The sequence below is a fragment of the Artemia sp. Qi Xiang Cuo genome, chromosome 1 (assembly GCF_049724085.1).
Source record: "Artemia sp. Qi Xiang Cuo chromosome 1, ASM4972408v1, whole genome shotgun sequence".
NCBI classification, from domain to species: Eukaryota; Metazoa; Arthropoda; class Branchiopoda; order Anostraca; family Artemiidae; genus Artemia; species Artemia sp. Qi Xiang Cuo.
This window is the reverse complement of record NC_142794.1, coordinates 52,127,077-52,144,494: the sequence shown is the minus strand read 5'-3', so window position 1 is coordinate 52,144,494 and position 17,418 is coordinate 52,127,077. Positions and strand designations below refer to the sequence as shown.

The 17,418-nt window shown below is 35.3% G+C and overlaps 1 protein-coding gene across 3 annotated transcripts in view; it reads left to right on the top strand.

Annotated features, from left to right (window-relative positions):
* ckn (CRK like proto-oncogene, adaptor protein) overlaps nucleotides 1–17,418 on the top strand; it is a 176,256-nt gene that overhangs the window by 35,648 nt on the left and 123,190 nt on the right. For 2 of the 3 annotated variants that reach the window (XM_089108256.1, XM_089108264.1), the window contains exon 1: nucleotides 9,245–10,575. The exons of the other annotated variant lie outside the window; for it this stretch is intronic. In XM_089108256.1, coding sequence (XP_088964382.1) covers nucleotides 9,792–10,575 — 784 coding nt within the window. In that variant the 5' untranslated portion in view covers nucleotides 9,245–9,791. Of the gene's footprint in view, nucleotides 1–9,244; nucleotides 10,576–17,418 lie in introns of those variants that run through there. 3 annotated transcript variants of the gene reach the window in all.

Sequence of the window (17,418 nt, the reverse complement as noted above, 5' to 3'; positions counted from 1 at the left end):
CCTAAAATCTAACCCGCAGGGCGGCTGAGGCTACTCTATGCTGTCTAAGAACTGCCATTGCTTTTAACCGTCTCCTAAGCAATAATTTCTTAATCTCATTATAGAACAGAAAGTCGCCTCTAAGCAGATATTTCTGAAATCAAATTTTAAATAATTCTTCCGTACATTATCTTTGCATTTATGCGCTTTAAATGTTAAGAGAACATTTGCAGATCCCCATTTATGAATTGCTCCTGGTTTTTATTGGATTATATTGCAAAAGCTTTTAGCTAGCAGTATAAGAAGCTGCGGTTTGAATGGCAAAAAGAATGCCAGCTAAGTTAGGCTGGTTTTATATTGTTTTTTCGGGTACTTGTCAATTAGCTGGAACCCACACGATGTATTGTATACGGAAGATGCTTAAGAAACTAGTCAAACGGGTTTCTTTCAATTGAGATTTGGATTGCAAATCGTGGTTCGTCATTGCCTTTACAATATTTTTTTTGTGGGGGGGGGGGGTTAGGGGAAAAAGGTACATAGGTTAGGCTGAATATTTAGTATATGCTATGCTTTACCCTCCCCCCCCCTAATGTGCAAATATATGGCCCAAATTTGTTTATAAAGTAATATATTTTCATCATATTTTGTTATTTCATTAGCATTAACAAAACTTGACTTCTTGTGTGGGTTCCAGCTAATTGACAAGTACCGTTTTTCGTTCCCTTCGCATTAGCTCGTTAAGGTTCATAAGAATGTAAAATTGTATCCGTTCGGTGGGCTAGTTTAGCTGACCAATCATAGACCATTTTAAATTCTTACGTTTCGGAATGGCAGCTTAGATTATGGAATGGTAGCTTACATTATGAAATGGCAATATGCACTTGCCATTACAGCTGCTGGTGCATTACTTTGACAGCGGTCCCGCGGGGTGATAAAGGCTTGAGTGTTTATGAGTAAGCACAGGGGAAATTCAAATATAAATTTTCTTTGATTTAAAATTAATAATAAAAAAACACGTTCCACGAAAGGAGTTTTCAAAGAAAAGTAAAGAGCTACATTAAAACGAACATGAGCATACATTAAATCAAATAATGTTTTAAGAGTAAGACGATCACAAATAACTATCAAGAAATTGCAATAATTAACCAAGTCGAACTCAAAACGAGTAAAAACCACCCCAAAGAGGAATTGGGCTAACCCCCCTTATGCCTTCTAAAGGCCAGAACGTAATTTGCACTGTCCTGAAAACAATTTTTATTTCGTTTTTTTTTTTAATTTCTCAAAACGAGAAAATTCGTTAAGAGCCTTAATTTCGAAAAACATATGAGTGTCGTCATTTTTATATACATCAGTATTGCAATGACGTTGTCCCACTTGTCACACTTATGTGGAAGAATTAAAGATTTTCATGCATGGAGAAGTTTACATTAAATTGCTTAAAGAGCAAAAAACTGGTAATTGCAAAAAAATATTTGTATATATTTTAACAAGGGATTACAACAATTCAAACCTTAAAAAAGAAAATCAAAAGTTTGAAGCTTAGTAGAAATCGTTGTTAGAAATTGGAACTGCTTTGATAATAAAATATCTTTGAAAAGGCCCAGCATGAAAACACAACAAATTGTTTCAAATTGTCTGCGGTTAGTAGAGAAGCGACAATGAGAATCCATATAAAAAAGTCTGCCGAGTGCCAGGGCCCGATATATATATATATATATATATATATATATATATATATATATATATATATATATATATATATATATATATATATATATATATATATATATATATATATATATATATATATTATATATATATATATATATATATTTATATATATTATATATATATATATATATATATATATTTATATATATATTATATATGTTATGTGTGTATATATGTGTGTATATATATATATATATATATATATATATATATATATATATATATATATATATATATATATATATATATATATATATATATATATATATATATATATATATATATATATATATATATATATATATATATATATATATATATATATATATATATATATATATATATATATATATATATATATATATATATATATATATATATGAAAGGGGCTGTCCCCTCCTCAGTGCCTCGCTCTTTACGCTAATTTTTTTATTGTTTTAAAAAATAAAGTTGTGAGACAGAGTCAAACTTCAGCGTAAAGAGCGAGGCGTTGAGGAGGGGACAGCCCCTTTCATATTCTGTTCGTTTTAAGTTTTAATGTCGCTCCTTACTTTCAGTTTAAAAAACTTGTTTTTTATTTAATTTCTGATCGTTTTTTAGTTAATGCAGATTTTATTTTGGCTCATCGTCATTGAATAAGTAAACAAAACTTGCATAAAAATTTTACTTTTCTTTTGCTAAATGGATGTCTCTAAATTTGGTTCTGACCTAATTTACAAATTAACTTACGTAACCCTAGTCAATACCTTGCTCTTTAAGCTAAAGTTCGAGTTTTGTTCCAGTTCTTTAATAATGTCCCCTTAATCACAAAGGCCGTTAATTAGAATAAATAGCTCTTATGAAAGTACTAAAAAATCTTTGGCTTAAAGAGCGAGGCATTGACTAGAAGGTGAACCCAATCATATAGCTAATGTTTTTTGTTCGTTTTAAGTTTTGATGTTGCTCCTTACTTTCAGTCGAAAAACTTGTTTTCTTATATTTAATTTCTGATTTTTTTTTTAAATAATGATGGGAAATCCGGCGCCCCCTTCATAGCAATGTCCCTGCCCCCATGACAACTTCCTTCCTGAAAAGATCCTCCCATATACCCCCCGGCCCGCCCCCACCCCCCACTACCAGAAAAAAATCCCCCTGAAAACGTCTATATACTTCCCAATAACCAATACTATATGTTAACATTGGGTAAAGTTCATAACTTTCAGCCCTCCCCCTGGGGGCTTCGAGGGATTAAGTCATCCTAAAAGACATAGTTATAATATTTTCGACCATGCTGAACAAAATGGCTATCTCAAAATTTTGATCGGGTGACTTTGGTAAAAAATGAGCGTGGGAGGGGGCCTAGTTGCCCTCCATTTTTTTGTCACTTAAAAAGGGCACTAGAACTTTTAATTTCCCTTCCAATGAGCCATCCCACGATATTATAGGACCACTGGGTCAAAACGATTAACCCTGGAAAAAAAACAAAAAAAAACAATAAATAAACACGTACCCGTGATCTTTCTTCTGGCAAAAAAAAGAAAATTACACATTTTTGCAGACAGGAGCTTGAAATCTCTACAGTGGGGTTCTCTGATACTCTAGATATGACGATGTGAATTACGGTACGATTCTATATTTTTTAGGGGGTCTTTCTTCCTTTTTTTTAAAATCATCCGAATTTTCTACAGTTTGTTACTTTTGATGGAGAAGACCAAACTTGATGAAACTTATATATTTGAAATCAGAATTAAAATCTGATTCTTTTGATGTATCTATTGGTATCAAAATTCCGTTTTTAGAGTTTCGGTTACCATTGAGCCGGGTCGCTCCTTACTTACTGTTTGATATGTGCCATAATTTTCCTTTGGCTGCTCAATTTTACAGTTGTGGGTTGAAATTCCCGCGGAAAGGCATGTTCCTTGAGGGAAAATAAGCCGGACTTCTTCTGTGACAACTGCTTCCACACGAAATGCCATGGAGAAAAAAAAAAAAAAATGCATAGAGCCTACTTTGTTTTTTTACTTAGGCGCTATCTGGCTGCCTATGATTGTGAACATTTTCTGGAGTCAAAAAGTTTTGGTGGACTAGTTTCTTCCCGGGGGATGGGACGATATAAAAACAACTTTAGATATATTGGGGGAAACCAATTTCTCGTACATTTCGTTCTCGTACATTTTACATTTCGTTCTCGTACATTTTTCCATATGGGAATAAAAGTCGTATCAAATTGCGCACACTATTTTACTTATTTCCTAGAGACTTTGTTTGTTGCTAACCAGGAACGGAAACACGGACCTGCAGTTCTACATCCTGGATGTGAGTTGGAGGTATATGATCATTTTTTAGCAAGAGGCAGGACCGATACCATAAGCTTGCTTCTATACCAAATGGTTTGGGCGTCTGTGTTCGTGAGGCCTCTATTTCGAGTATATGCGTTAAAACTACCTGCTGCTAGTGATATTTTATCGTAAAAATAGAACCCCATGGGCCACGAATTGCCCTCAATTTCAAGGCTGGCAATTATTTTGCAATAGTTTGGTTTAAGAAACACGGACTGTAATGAACACAAACATAATATGTAAATTTTTCATGGTTTTAAGTTGGCTAGCCTTGGCCTGAGACGGCTTGTTCCCTGCGATTACGTGTCAGTAGTACTAGTAATAATCCTTATAAAATATAACAATCTTTTGTCCTCAATTTTATAGATTATGAGCAATCGTTTTATTCAGATGCTAGGAGAACTTTAGCAAGGTCCTATACATGTATAATACCAGATAAAAATGTAAAAGCGGTAGTGCTATGTACGAGAACGACATTGATGCAGTTAAGGTTGGAAATTAGATTAATAACTGGTTTCGTATTGAGTTAGAGTTAAGCAGGGTTGATTTCGATCTCCATTTATATGGATCTTTTGATGGACTTTGTCCTAAGGAGCACGGCAAAGGCTATGGGAGAGATGGAATCAGATGCGAAAGTAAAACTCTCCCGACCTTTTATAGTAATGACTTGTGTGTCATAGATGAAAAAGCTAAAAGATTGAATGATTTTTTGGAGGCTGTGGAGTTCATGGTGCAAAAATAGGCTTAAAATTAAGTCGCTAAGACTGGGAATAAGTGAAGGTTAAGAGGTGTTGTTGGGTATGGTAACGAGAAGATGTAACGACGAATTGCGTCTGGCTTACCATTTTCAACGGTAGGCCTAAGCTCTTCGAAAAATTTGATTCTATCTCACTTCCGAGGACTGTAATGAAAGAAAGATTGAGATGGCTAGGACCCCTGCGGATGAAGGATAACAGATTGCCATAGATCATCGTTTTCAGCCAACCATCAAGGGCAAAACGAAAAGCAGGTTATCCCCCAATTGGGTGGGAAGGGGACGTAAGGAAGGATTTAAAAGATTCCTTGGGGAAGTGTCAAGCGAGATGCTTTGAATAGATTGGGATAAAGGAGGAGCGTGAGTAGTTGTGTTGGCCTCAGGTGGCTTGGTGCTGCAGTGAGTTATTGATAATATTAGTAAGAATTTACTGGGAATAAATACAGATTTTTTTATACGTATTCTCTATATAAGGTTATTGGCTGGAAATCCGCAAGTAAAAGAAATTCAGTTTTGGCTTTAGTTTTGTTATTTATGAGTAAAGTGCTCCGTTCAAGCTCAGGGTCCTCAGAGAGGCGGGACTGTGGCCAAGGTAACAAAAAGGCGATTGTGTTTGTTTTGTTCTGCGGGGGTGGGGGCAAGATTATTTTTTACTCCAGGCTCCACCATACATAGGAACAGCAGAAATTGACGAAGACATTTTGTACAGACCTAAAACCCATTAAAATACTCGCTAAACAAATAAATACTGTAAAAAATTGTTCAAGCAATCACTAGTTCATCCCAATTATTTGGCCAGATACAGTCCATCCTGCATTGGGTAACGGAGAATAACTTTCAATTTGAAATAACAACAATCATGATTAAAATTGACATGACCAAAAAATGAGGTTAGCCCTTATCTTCCATTTATTGTTAAAAATGTTCTTCGTAACGTATAATTGTTTTACTTTCCTATTATAACAATTGCTGCCTTTGAATATCTGAAATTTGGGTTTTTGTCACTAATATGGAAAAAATTGAGTATTGCTGACAATAACCATTAAAAAAAGCATTGTACCTTCTAGTGCAATGACCTTAAATTTGTCTATAGTTTTCAACAATTCTCTCATTTAGCAATAAATTAAGATACTGTTTAATAATATTGGAGAGATCACGTGATCCTGTCTCGCATAAATTAGCTACACATCTAGAAGTGCAATTTTCTGTTTGTTGCGTTCCTTCACGATCTCGCGCTTCCTTACTTGGTATTGTAAACCATTTGTTGTATCTGAAAGGCATGGCTGCTGCCCCTTGCCTATGTGTGTGCTTGGATTGTTGATTTTTGATTACTCGCACCTGCACCTGCTCAGCATAATTGTAGATTGACTAGTTATCAAGGCTTTTCAGAAGGACGTATCTCAACCATTTTAGGGGCCTATAACTAGTATTCTACATAACTAATATCCAAATCTTTGATGTCAAATTAGTTGATATCACAGTTCGAAGCTTTTAAGTTTTGAAGGTTTTGCTAAGGGGCATGACGTTTCGAATACTATGCCTTATGTGGGAGTATGCCCCACTTTTGAAAGTGGGGCACCCTCTGGGTTTTACAAAGGAATTTAAAGTGAAAATATATTGCTAACAATTTAATTTCTCTTCCTACAATATTGTAGGTAAATGAATCTTCGGTACTTGTTAAATATTTTGAAAACACTCAAGAAGTTTAATCTGTGTGATCTGAGAAAAACCGGTTTGTCTTGCGCATTTGGTTATAATTAGCTTAGTATCAGTAAGCAAACTACGATGCAGGTATATTTTAATTAAATATTTAATATATAGAGTTGGTTAGGTTAGGCATTTAATATAATGCATTCTGCCTTCCTTATTTTTTTCTTCTGTAGTTTCAATAATTTTGTTAAGAAAGTATTATATTTTCATCATATTTTGCTATATTTCATTATAGCTAACTTAACTTCACTTCTTGAGTGTTTTCGGCGTATTTAACAAGTACCGAATCTTGTACTAGCACAAAATTAAAACCCCATAAATACAAATTAACTTTTAACTTACTCGGCATGGATGTGAGTGGTTGTACTAAGATGAACCAAACCTGACAATCAAACTAACACATATTAATTGAATTTCTGCATTGCCTTGTCAAGTCACAAATAGCTAGAACAACTATGGTTCCAAAATCAATGATAATTAGGGATGTTCAATATTTTTGGAACTATTACTTTTCATCATTGTTTTGCTGCTCAAGGCTCATATGGGTTGAATGGTATGCGCTTAAACGTGTCAAAGTATATTGTCCTCAGGTGCATACTAATTGGGGGGATAGGAGCCCATTCCTCCGAATCTCAAAAAGTTATACATATTTTTCTATAATTTTCTGATAGTTGGCGTATTTCTGTTTTTAGCCAAATTTTTTCCTTCCCAATACAAATTTCCTTTTTTTTGTAAAACAATCCACTAAATTAGTTTGCATTTCAAGAACAGTCTGCATTCCTTTTGTTAGAAAACAAATTAAAAGAGACAGAAACTTTGAAATAACTTAGTAAAGACAACAAAAATTAGTGAACAAAAAGATATGAAATATTTTGAAATCGTATCCGTTATTTTTTCAACGAACAAAAAGGAAAATAAGGCAAAAAATTCAAATAATGGAAATACGTTCGGTATCTATTTATATCGTATTTTTCACCGTTTTCCTTTTAAAGTTATTTTGCCGTTTTATACCTCTTCATTTGTTTTTAAATCAGTGTGGTCTAAAACATTATATTGCTTTTGTTGAGAACCTGGAAGCATTTAAGTAATGTGCGTAGCGGAAGAGAAGAAAATACTGCAAAAAGTTCCCATATAACTTACCGTTATGTAGAGAGATTAGCATGTCAACTTTTTGTAATGAATAAATAGATCTCTGCTCGGCTGACATATACAAAGAAATAAAAAGTTATAAATCTTATTCTCTTAGACCTAAATACGAAAGGGAAGACACCCTTCTCTATCCCCCATGAATTATACGCATGCCACATGAATCGCTAATCGTTTGACAAAAATGGAATTCTTTGTAGTTTCAAGCGATAAAATATATGGTTCAAACATAAATGATATGTTGATTTGAAAAAATTTAATCAGATATTTATCTGTTATCCATGTTTTCTCTATGATAATTTTTTTTTTTTTAGAATGCACCAGAAGTTAAAATAAAACTTAAAAAAAAAACAAAGGCTGTATGCTAGAGAATATCTTCCTTCTTTTTTATTCAGTTCACAAAACTACTCTGAAAAATCAAATCAAAACTGATTGCGTTAATGCTGAAGGTATATAATTATCTTATATATTAAAATAAAGAAATAGAAAAGATTAAAACGCCAAAAATATGGGATGAAAGGGTTCTTTGTTATGATGAGGGTGTTTTCAGTGAGTCAATGAGAGATCAATGAAGATTGTCATTTTATGCTGAAATGGAGAGGGCTCTGTATTTTCAAAACTAATCTTGAATTGAACCCCTCAAAAATTGGAATATTTGTAGGACTTACGAAAACAAAAAGCATTTCTCATTCCTTTAGGAAGAATGAAGAATGGTAGGAAAACCTAGAGCAAATCCTAAAGTATATACTATTGAGAAACATGTTCCTATGTACTTTAGGCCTTTTCCCTCCCTCAAGATCAGTTTGAAGGATCCCTGTCATGGATAACCGCGGTTAATCCGCGATTAACCGCGGCCAACAAAGGTATTTTTTTGACAGATCAGAATATCCACAACCGACTTTAATAAACAGAAGTGACCGGGGTCCTTTATCTGTATTTAAGTTACGTGTGTGACAGATGGTGAATTGCTGCCACTTAAATGCCTAATGTAGGGGCCACTTGGAATAATAAGCTCTTCATACTAATGAAAATACTATATCTGCCTCCTTGAAATGGAGACGGACTATTGGGAACAGTCTTACACATAGGGATGGGGTCTGCCCTCCCCCCAAATACTATTTTTAGGTTTTCCAGGCATTTTCTTATTCAAATTGTAAACAAAAATTTCTTGGTCACGACCACCTCTTCCGAAAAAAATATTCTGCGTATTTGCCTGGCGAGGACGCTGAAGTATTGGTTAACAAAATGTTTTACGTTTATATACCACGAAATCTAATCCAATTAGGTTTGACTGCTCATCCTCATATATCTCTTCAAGAGCACAAATTATAGATAACGGGTCATTTTAAGAAAAAGGCTCTCTGTTGAATGTTTTCCATCAAAATCCAGCTGTGCTCGTCAATAAAATCTTTTTCCAAAACCAGGCATAGGGCATGCATTTTCATTAAATCCAGGCTCGAAAAACTGATGAGAAACATCAAGCAGATACATAAGGTGACGACGTAAAAGTCTGCCTCTTCAGTAGCAAGGCTCCAAGCGCTTTGGTCAATTTCGTGAGAGTACGTCTGTTGTTGCGTGTGTGTATTAAGCATCCAAGCCAAGAATAACCGAAGGATGCTGAAACAATGTCATGTTGGAACTCTTATAGTACATTTTAACCTTTATAGTTAATATTGAGTTATAGTGAATATGAAAGTGGACATAAAATTGAGGAATCTCGGATGAAAAGTTTGAGTAAAGTGATTTTTTTTTTGTTAAATGGATATAAAGAAAATTAACGGAAGTTTATGTTCTCTTGTCAAATTAGAATGAAGTATGTACAGTCTTATCAGGCTCGGTTAATTTTATTGTTTGGTTGTCATGCCGAAACAAAGTAAGAGCTGACCAGTCACATGTACTCCTTTTATCAGTAGTTAGCAAGGCAAACTGATAATGTTTAGGACAGTGATTTTTACAGGTTAGAGATTTCTTATCCAATCAGTTGAAAGGGTTTAGCGATTTTGGAATCTACACTAATTCCTCTCTCAGTTATTGTATAAGAAGTATCAACTTGTTTTAAACTTATCTTATAATTTTTGGATTGTTATTTACTTCCATGATGCATCACATAAACCTATCCTGAATACGCTTGTGGTAATTCTGGAATCAATATAATGACAGAAACTTCAAAAACGGCTGAAAGGAATTTACCCCTTCCATGGGTTCAAAATGTCTGCACCTTAATGCGTACTCGGTCCAAAAAAAGAAAGCGCACAAATCCTTCTGATCAGAACGCAGCGGGTGTACCGTCTAATCTGTCTAAATCTCCTAGCGAGCGGCGGAACAAAATTTTATGTTTGAACTCTGACCCCTCTCCCGCTGGAACACCTATACTAAGAAATTCAAGCAAGTCTCATCCAATACAAAGAAATCTTAGTTTCAAAATTAAATCTGTCCGCGCCAGTCCTCTTAGCAGGAAGAAAGCAATTAGAGATTATCGCGCTTTATCATCCACCTATCAAAGTTTCCGTGATAGTGATCTCAGTTTGACAATTCAATGTTCTCGACCTGTTTTGTTCGAAGGTGGCGAAGGAGTTCAATTGGAAGTGAAAGAAATACCTTCTCCAACGCAATCATTTCCAATAAGTGTGGCAGTCTCTCATTCAGCCGCGTTGGAGACAGTTAAAGAAACTGAGGATATTTCGAACCGTAATAGTGGATTTTGGTCGACTCTCAAACGAAGGAATGTAACTCGGTCTGTAGATTTAAGTGATTGGAGTGAAATAATACCTGAAAATGGGAACAAGAGAAGGGATAAAGTGAAGTCATTAATAGATATTCCTGAAAATAACGGATGTGGCTTTGATGGTACTAATTCAGACAGTGGTAAACCGATAGGTGTTAACTTTGCTGAAAAGCTCAAATTGTTCAGGCAAATGAATATCAAAAGCAAAATTTGTAAGTGATTTCAAGTTATTTATTTATGTTATTAATTTAAAAAAACTTTCCAAAAAACAAGTTTTTCGAAGAAAAGTAAAGAGCTCTATTTGTCCAAAAATGAGCAGAAATAATGTCAAATAATCTTCCAAGCGTAAACCTACCGCAAATCACTATCAATAAATAAATGAAACTTAAAACGGACAGAAATTACAATCAATAGCCGAGTCAAACTCAAAACAAGCAGAAATTAACATGAGTAGGGCTGATAACCCCCATGCCTTATTAAGAGTAGAATATAATTTGCACTTACTAAAAAAAAACAAAAAAAAAACAACCGTAGATTGTCAGTTTAATTGACATATACTGATATTTATTCCTTAAAGTTTTGATAACCTTTTATTTATGAAAGTAAGAGGGTGAAAACATTTGGTACTGTTTTGCTTAATGGTACACACCGCTATAGACTCTATCAAGGAAACTAGTCAAACGGGAGAGACAGATACCTGGTTATAATGGTTTATGAAATATTTGCGCATTAGGGGGGGGGGGGGTAAAGCATAGCATATATTAAATTCGTAACCTAACCTAGGTACCTTCCCCCCCCCTAAACCCCAAAAAAAAACAGTTAAAATATTGTAAATTCAATGAGAAACCACGCTTTGCGTTCAATAGCAATTACCCGCTTTACGGGTCTGCATGATAAATTGCTATATAATCTATTGCGGTGTGTACCATTAAGCAAGACAGTACCAAACATTTTAACCGTATATTGTGTCCACCCTAAAGACATTGTTATATGATTTTTGGACTATTGGTAACAAAATGGCTATCTCCAGTTTCAATTGAATGTGTTTCGAGAAAAGACCACGTCAGGGAGGGGGGCCAGTTGCTCTCCATCATGTTTGAATCTTAAAAGGGAACTAGAACTATACATTTTCAATCAAATGAGCCTCTTCTAAAGTTCACACGACTACCCCTTCCATAAAAAACCTTATATGCCTTACAATCCCCAGGCTCTGGGGGATTCCCTCAACTCCAAAGGCCTTATTATATGATCTTTGGACTATTTTTGAAAAAATGGCTATCTCTAAATTCTATCATTTGTGGAAAATGCGACGTGGGGGGGATGGCTGGCCTCCGATAACTTCGACTCATAAAAAGGGCACTAGAACATCTGATTTTTAATCAAATGAGTCCCCTCCAGGGTTTTTACGACTGTTTTCATATAAACCTTATATGCCGTCGGAGCATAACTTACAACCCTTGCACTGAGGGCTGTGGGGGGAGGGGGTTGTCATCTTCAAAGACATAACTTTCAGACCTTTATACTACGCTGAGCAAATTGGCCAGGTCAAAAATGTGATTAGATGTGTTTTGGGAATTGATGGGCGTGGGGGAGGGGACTTGTTGCTCTTCAATCACTTTTGACTATTAAAAAGGGCATCGGCCATTTCAATTTCCAATCGAATGAGCCTTTTTCGAAGTTTTTACGTCAACAAATGTCCATCTGCAAATTTATATCAGATGGATTTCGGGAAAATACGAGGCGGGGGGCGATGCGTATCCATCCTCCGATCACCTTGAGTCTTAAAAAAGGCACTAGAACTTCTGATTACCAATTTAATGAGCCTCCTCCAAAGTTTATACGTTCACCCTTTCTATATAAACCTTATATGCCACCAGGGCATAACTGTCAATCCTTGCCCTGAGGGCTGTGGGGGGTTGTCATCCTCAAAGATATAATTACCAGACCTTTCAACTACCTTGAACAAAATGGCTATCTCAAAATTTTGATTGGATGTGTATGGGGAAATTGTGGGCATGGGACGGGGGTTAATTGGCCTCCAATCACTTTCGACTGTTGAAAAGGGCACTAGCCCTATCAATCTTCAAGCGAATGAGCCCTTTTCGAAGTTTCTATTACAACTCCTTTGATACGAAGTGCCCTGGTCTAAAACAAACTCCCCCCCCCCCCCCAAAAAAAAAATAAAAATTGCCTACATCACTCTTTACTTAGGCGGCGCTGTTGCGTTGCCTATGATTGTCCCTATCCTGGAGCTGTATAAAAATTTTGTTTGAAATCTTCTGCTTTAAAGAAATATTGTTTGAAGGTTTTCTTTTATTTGGGGGGGGGGGGGTTATAGCTATCGTGGCGTTCTGTTGTGACGGGAGCTCCTTCCAATTCTTCATTTACTTAATTTAGTTTTCTTGCCTAATGTCCGTTTGAGTGTACCATCGAAAATGCGGTTGATGTGTTCATATTTTCTATTTCGGGAAAACCAAATTGTTGAGAAGGTGATGAAATTGATTCTTTTGTACGTATTTAATTTAGAAATAAGCTTATTTCTTGTTGAAATATGGAAGTATTTACAATCAAAACAAATAGAAGAAGATTAACGGAAGACTTGTTGAATGCACAAAAATGTTAATTCCGGTAAACGTTTCCTTGACAAGAAATTAAGACAGCAGTTGAAAGGATGACATTTCAGTTATCCTTGTCTACTCCATTGGACCTTAGTCTTTCACTTCCTTAACAATCCATTAACCTGTAATATCTACGATTTAATAATGGCTTCAGGCAGAGATGAATATAAGGAGGGTTCTTTTGCTCAAGATCCCCGAAAATCTCAAGTTTCCTTCGTATTTTCGGTCGTAACTACCTGGCTTTAGATATATTTTCCACTAGTCTTTTCGACTCTATTCTCGAAGGACACTACTCTAGAAAGATATTTGGACGAAAATGGCTGATGTGCAGCTTTAGTCTTTCAACTGTCTTTACATATTGTTTCTTAGTGTTATTAAATAAAAAACAAGCAAGTTTTTTTCAACTAAAAGTAAGGAGCAACACAAAATTGTGAACAAAACCGAAAGCATTCCGTATATGAAGAGAACCGCCTTTCGTCAACCATTGCCATTTGCGCTAAATTTTGATTTTTTCCCCAATTCCTTAAGAACGATTATTGAAAAACAAGGGCTGTCCTACTGGAATAAGAAGCCTTTAAAGCACTAAAAGGTTTAGCATAACGAGCGAAGGTTCAGGAAAGGATAGTCCTCCTCATGTGCGGAGCAATTTCTGTTCGTTTCAAGTTTTAATGTTTCCTCTTATTTTCAGTTGAAAAAATATGTTTTTTATAATTTAATTTCTGATCGTTTTACAAGTCATATAGGAGAGTCCGCCTCCCTCATCCATGAAAAATTTTCCCCGGAAATTTTCCTCCCTGCCAAAAACTACTTCCGCTTAAAATACCCCCCCCCACCCAGGATAATTCTCCCTGGAGAATTATCCTTAGTTTTATTTGAAAATAAAAACTTTTCACATTTAACTTCCTATTTTTGTCAATTCGTGCTGGCACATCCCCCCCCTCTATAAATTTTTTTTATCTTCAACTACTCCCCCCCCCCCAAGGAAATTTCCTCTCGAAAAATGCCCGTATATTTCTCAATAAAAGACACTATGTATGAAGATTCGGGAAATTGAATAACCTAAAACACTTCCCCCTCCCCCCGCTCTCGAAACTTGCCTTCCCACGGAAAATTCTCCCCGTGCAATATCCCCCTCCCCCCGCAGAAAATTCCCCTGGAGAAATTTGCCTATATTTCCAAATAACAAATGCTATCTATAAACAATGGGCAAATTGCATAACTTACAGTCCTTTCCCCCGTGGGGGTTTCCAAGAGGCATAGTTACTGGATCTTTCAACTATACTGAACCAATTGGCTACCTAAAAAGATGGGATGCGAGAGTTGCCTTCCAGTCTTTTTGGTCATTTCAAAAGGGCACTAGAACTTTTAATTTTTGTTCGAATGAGCGTTCTTCGGTTTTGGACTGTCGGCTCAGTACGATCATCCATGGAAAAAAAAAAAAAACAAATAAAGGCGCATCCGTAAGGGTAAAATTAATGATGCGGTTTTGACTAAAATTGTCTAACTTTTTAATATATTCCTTTTCGCTTGTTTTGCACCGCCAAAAGTATGTAAATACGGATGATGTATTGCATGGCTATGATTATTTTGTTTTTGATATCTCACCAAGATATGTGTTTTGAAGCTTCAGTTAAAGAGGTAGTATTTCTAAAAAGCTCCAAACAATCCCAGAAACGGTAAATCTTTAAGCTCTTCGTGAATAGTTTCTAAGACCACACTGGCTAAGCCTGACAACACGATAAAAGACTCCAGAAGAAGAAGAACACGAGAATATGTCCAGCCACTATCAAATATGTTTCTCATCTTGCCCTTTATGAAGACGAGGCTTGGGGTGGGGGAGGAGGATGCACTTAAACTCTTTATTCTGTTTATATTAATGTTGTTTATGGGATAATCAAAATGCATATTTGTTTACCGAATCGGTAGTTAGAATTTGAAATGTGTAGCAATTATTGTTATTTTTTTTTACATCACAGTTTTTAGCTACTTGACAGCAGGGAAAATAAGGTTACGTTTTTGGCTTCGAAACAAGGCAAATATAAAAATTAGAGACATACCAAGGCTCGTGGAAGGTAATAAATAAAGACTATCTGACGCTGGATTTGGGATATCCATATATGTTATCGTGAATGTCCGAAATCTGGTTAATGTCGACATTCACCGCTGAATTTCCGATATCCCCTTTTCTTTGCTTGGATGCCATTAGCTGTTATGAATATCAGAAATGGGTTAAAAACTCCTAACCCAACGTAACCTAACCTGTCATTATCTAACCTACTATTAAACTGGAAAAGTTGACTTGCACCGCTGACTAAATCCAAGCAATGACCGAGTCTTGATAAAAAAAAAAAAAAAAAAAAAAAAAAAAAAAAAAAAAAAAACTTCGTGATTTTGTGATCTTACTTCGATATATATTCTGGGTAGTTAAAATATGCATCAACTTACATGAGAAGCAAGTACACATCTCTTTTGGTTTGCCGTGCCCTTAGTTCATAGTGGCGTTTAAAAGTGCAATTAACCTATAAAATAATTCTTATGCTAATACTAAGTAATATTTCAATCCTTTACCCGTAGAATATTCCTGATGCCAAGGATGCAATTGAAATGTTTTCTTTTGTGTTTTTGTGCCGCTAAAACGTAGCATAATGATATGCTCTGTACTCCATGTACGTGTTTTGGAGTCTAATCTGTCTTGGTTTATTTGGGCAGTTGTTCATTTGCTGGTTATCATTTTCCCTTTCTTGTTTGATTCTAATCCATCCTTGTGGGCATGGCGAAGTTCTGATAGCTAATTTTATATACCGTTGACGTCACATCCACTTAACAAGCAATCCAAACACAGAATTTTCTGGGTGAAGAGACATAGTATATGCTTAAGATTTTCTCTGTGTGCTTCGCTATACAAGGAGGGAAATGGTTCAAGGAGCAATTCTTTGTTTCTCACGGATGCATCCGAGGAAACAAAAGAGAAAAAAAATCAGGAGTTCTCCAGGGGCTGACTATTTTCAAAAATCGTTTTCACGAGGGGGCACGTGTGGCAGAAGTGTTTCATCCATGTTTTGCTCAATGTTGCTCTCCACCGTTTTCCTATTTGGAAGATATAGAAGATTGGTAACACAATATTTGCCTTAATTTTGAATTGAACCTGATTTGTTTTACTCTAGGTTTTCAGAACACGATTCCAATCATCTGAACAAAATTCTAAGCCATACTGTTTTGTTTTTTTTTTACTTCAAGGCCTATTTTAAAAATTCTTTAATACCTTATAAATCAGATCTCAGCAACAGTCAGGGTAACAGTCGAGTTGACGTGTGGTGGAGGTACATTTTAGCTGATACGCGTGATGGAAGTGTGTTACCCAAGACTAAAGTGAGGCAGGCGTGATGGAACAAGGGACGCTCGAAGATGCACATCAGGTGGTGGAGAGTGGGTCATAACTGGGCAATTCTTAAAGGTTATCTCTGCAAAATTAATAATATTTTTTTTTTGAATTAATAAGACTAGGAGATATTTCTATTTTTTTTTTTTTTTTTATGGGTTTCCGATTATGTTGCGAGTTGAGGTTAAGGTAATTTTTAGCTAATGGATTGAAAAGAAACAATAAACAACTTGGTTTATCCTGTCTTGAAATGTACTTACGCCCTGCATAAAAATTTAGTTGAAGCAAATAATACCCAATTAATTCGTATTCAAAATGAATGTTTTGCAGCACCTTTCAGGTTTTAGTCGCAATATTATTTTCTTGGAGTATATTAGCTAAGTTACAAAACGAAACTAAAACGAATTCTACTAGCAACAGTGAGTGAAAAGGGAGAAGCTCACCACCAAGGGTTTACTAGTGGTGCTTTACCTACCTGGTCAGACTTGACGAACTTCTTCGCCTAGACGTTTAATTTTGTTTTTCAATTAAGTTTTTTTCGTTGTCACTTTTGTGTGTTAAAAGGACTAGAAAATTCATCTAAAAGTACGGTACTCTTTTAGTGAAATTTGAGTAAACTAAAGAAAGCTCTAAGGAGATATTTAAAGAAGGTCGTTTGCTCTGAAAACGGTATGGTCAGCTGGGATAGATCTGGACATTAAACACTCAAGATTTCGACTTCTAAAATAATCAAATTAATAAAGTTTTCACAGTTTTTGTTTTATATAATTTTAGTCAAACTGGAGAATATCACACCACCATAAAATCTTAGCCTCCGATATAAATCGAAAAAAATAAAAAACAAGGGAAATCCTGAACAAGGATATTAACATCTTTGCTTACTCTCTGGGGAATTCATAAACCATAAAATTAAATTATTAAAAGTTGAAAATTAGGACTATCGATTACTTTAAAAATCTTTAAACGTTATCACTGATGTGTTCTGTAAAACTAACGAAGAATCAATTACTTTCCTTTACTAGGATCCGTGGATGAATTATAATCACTTTCAAAACTTA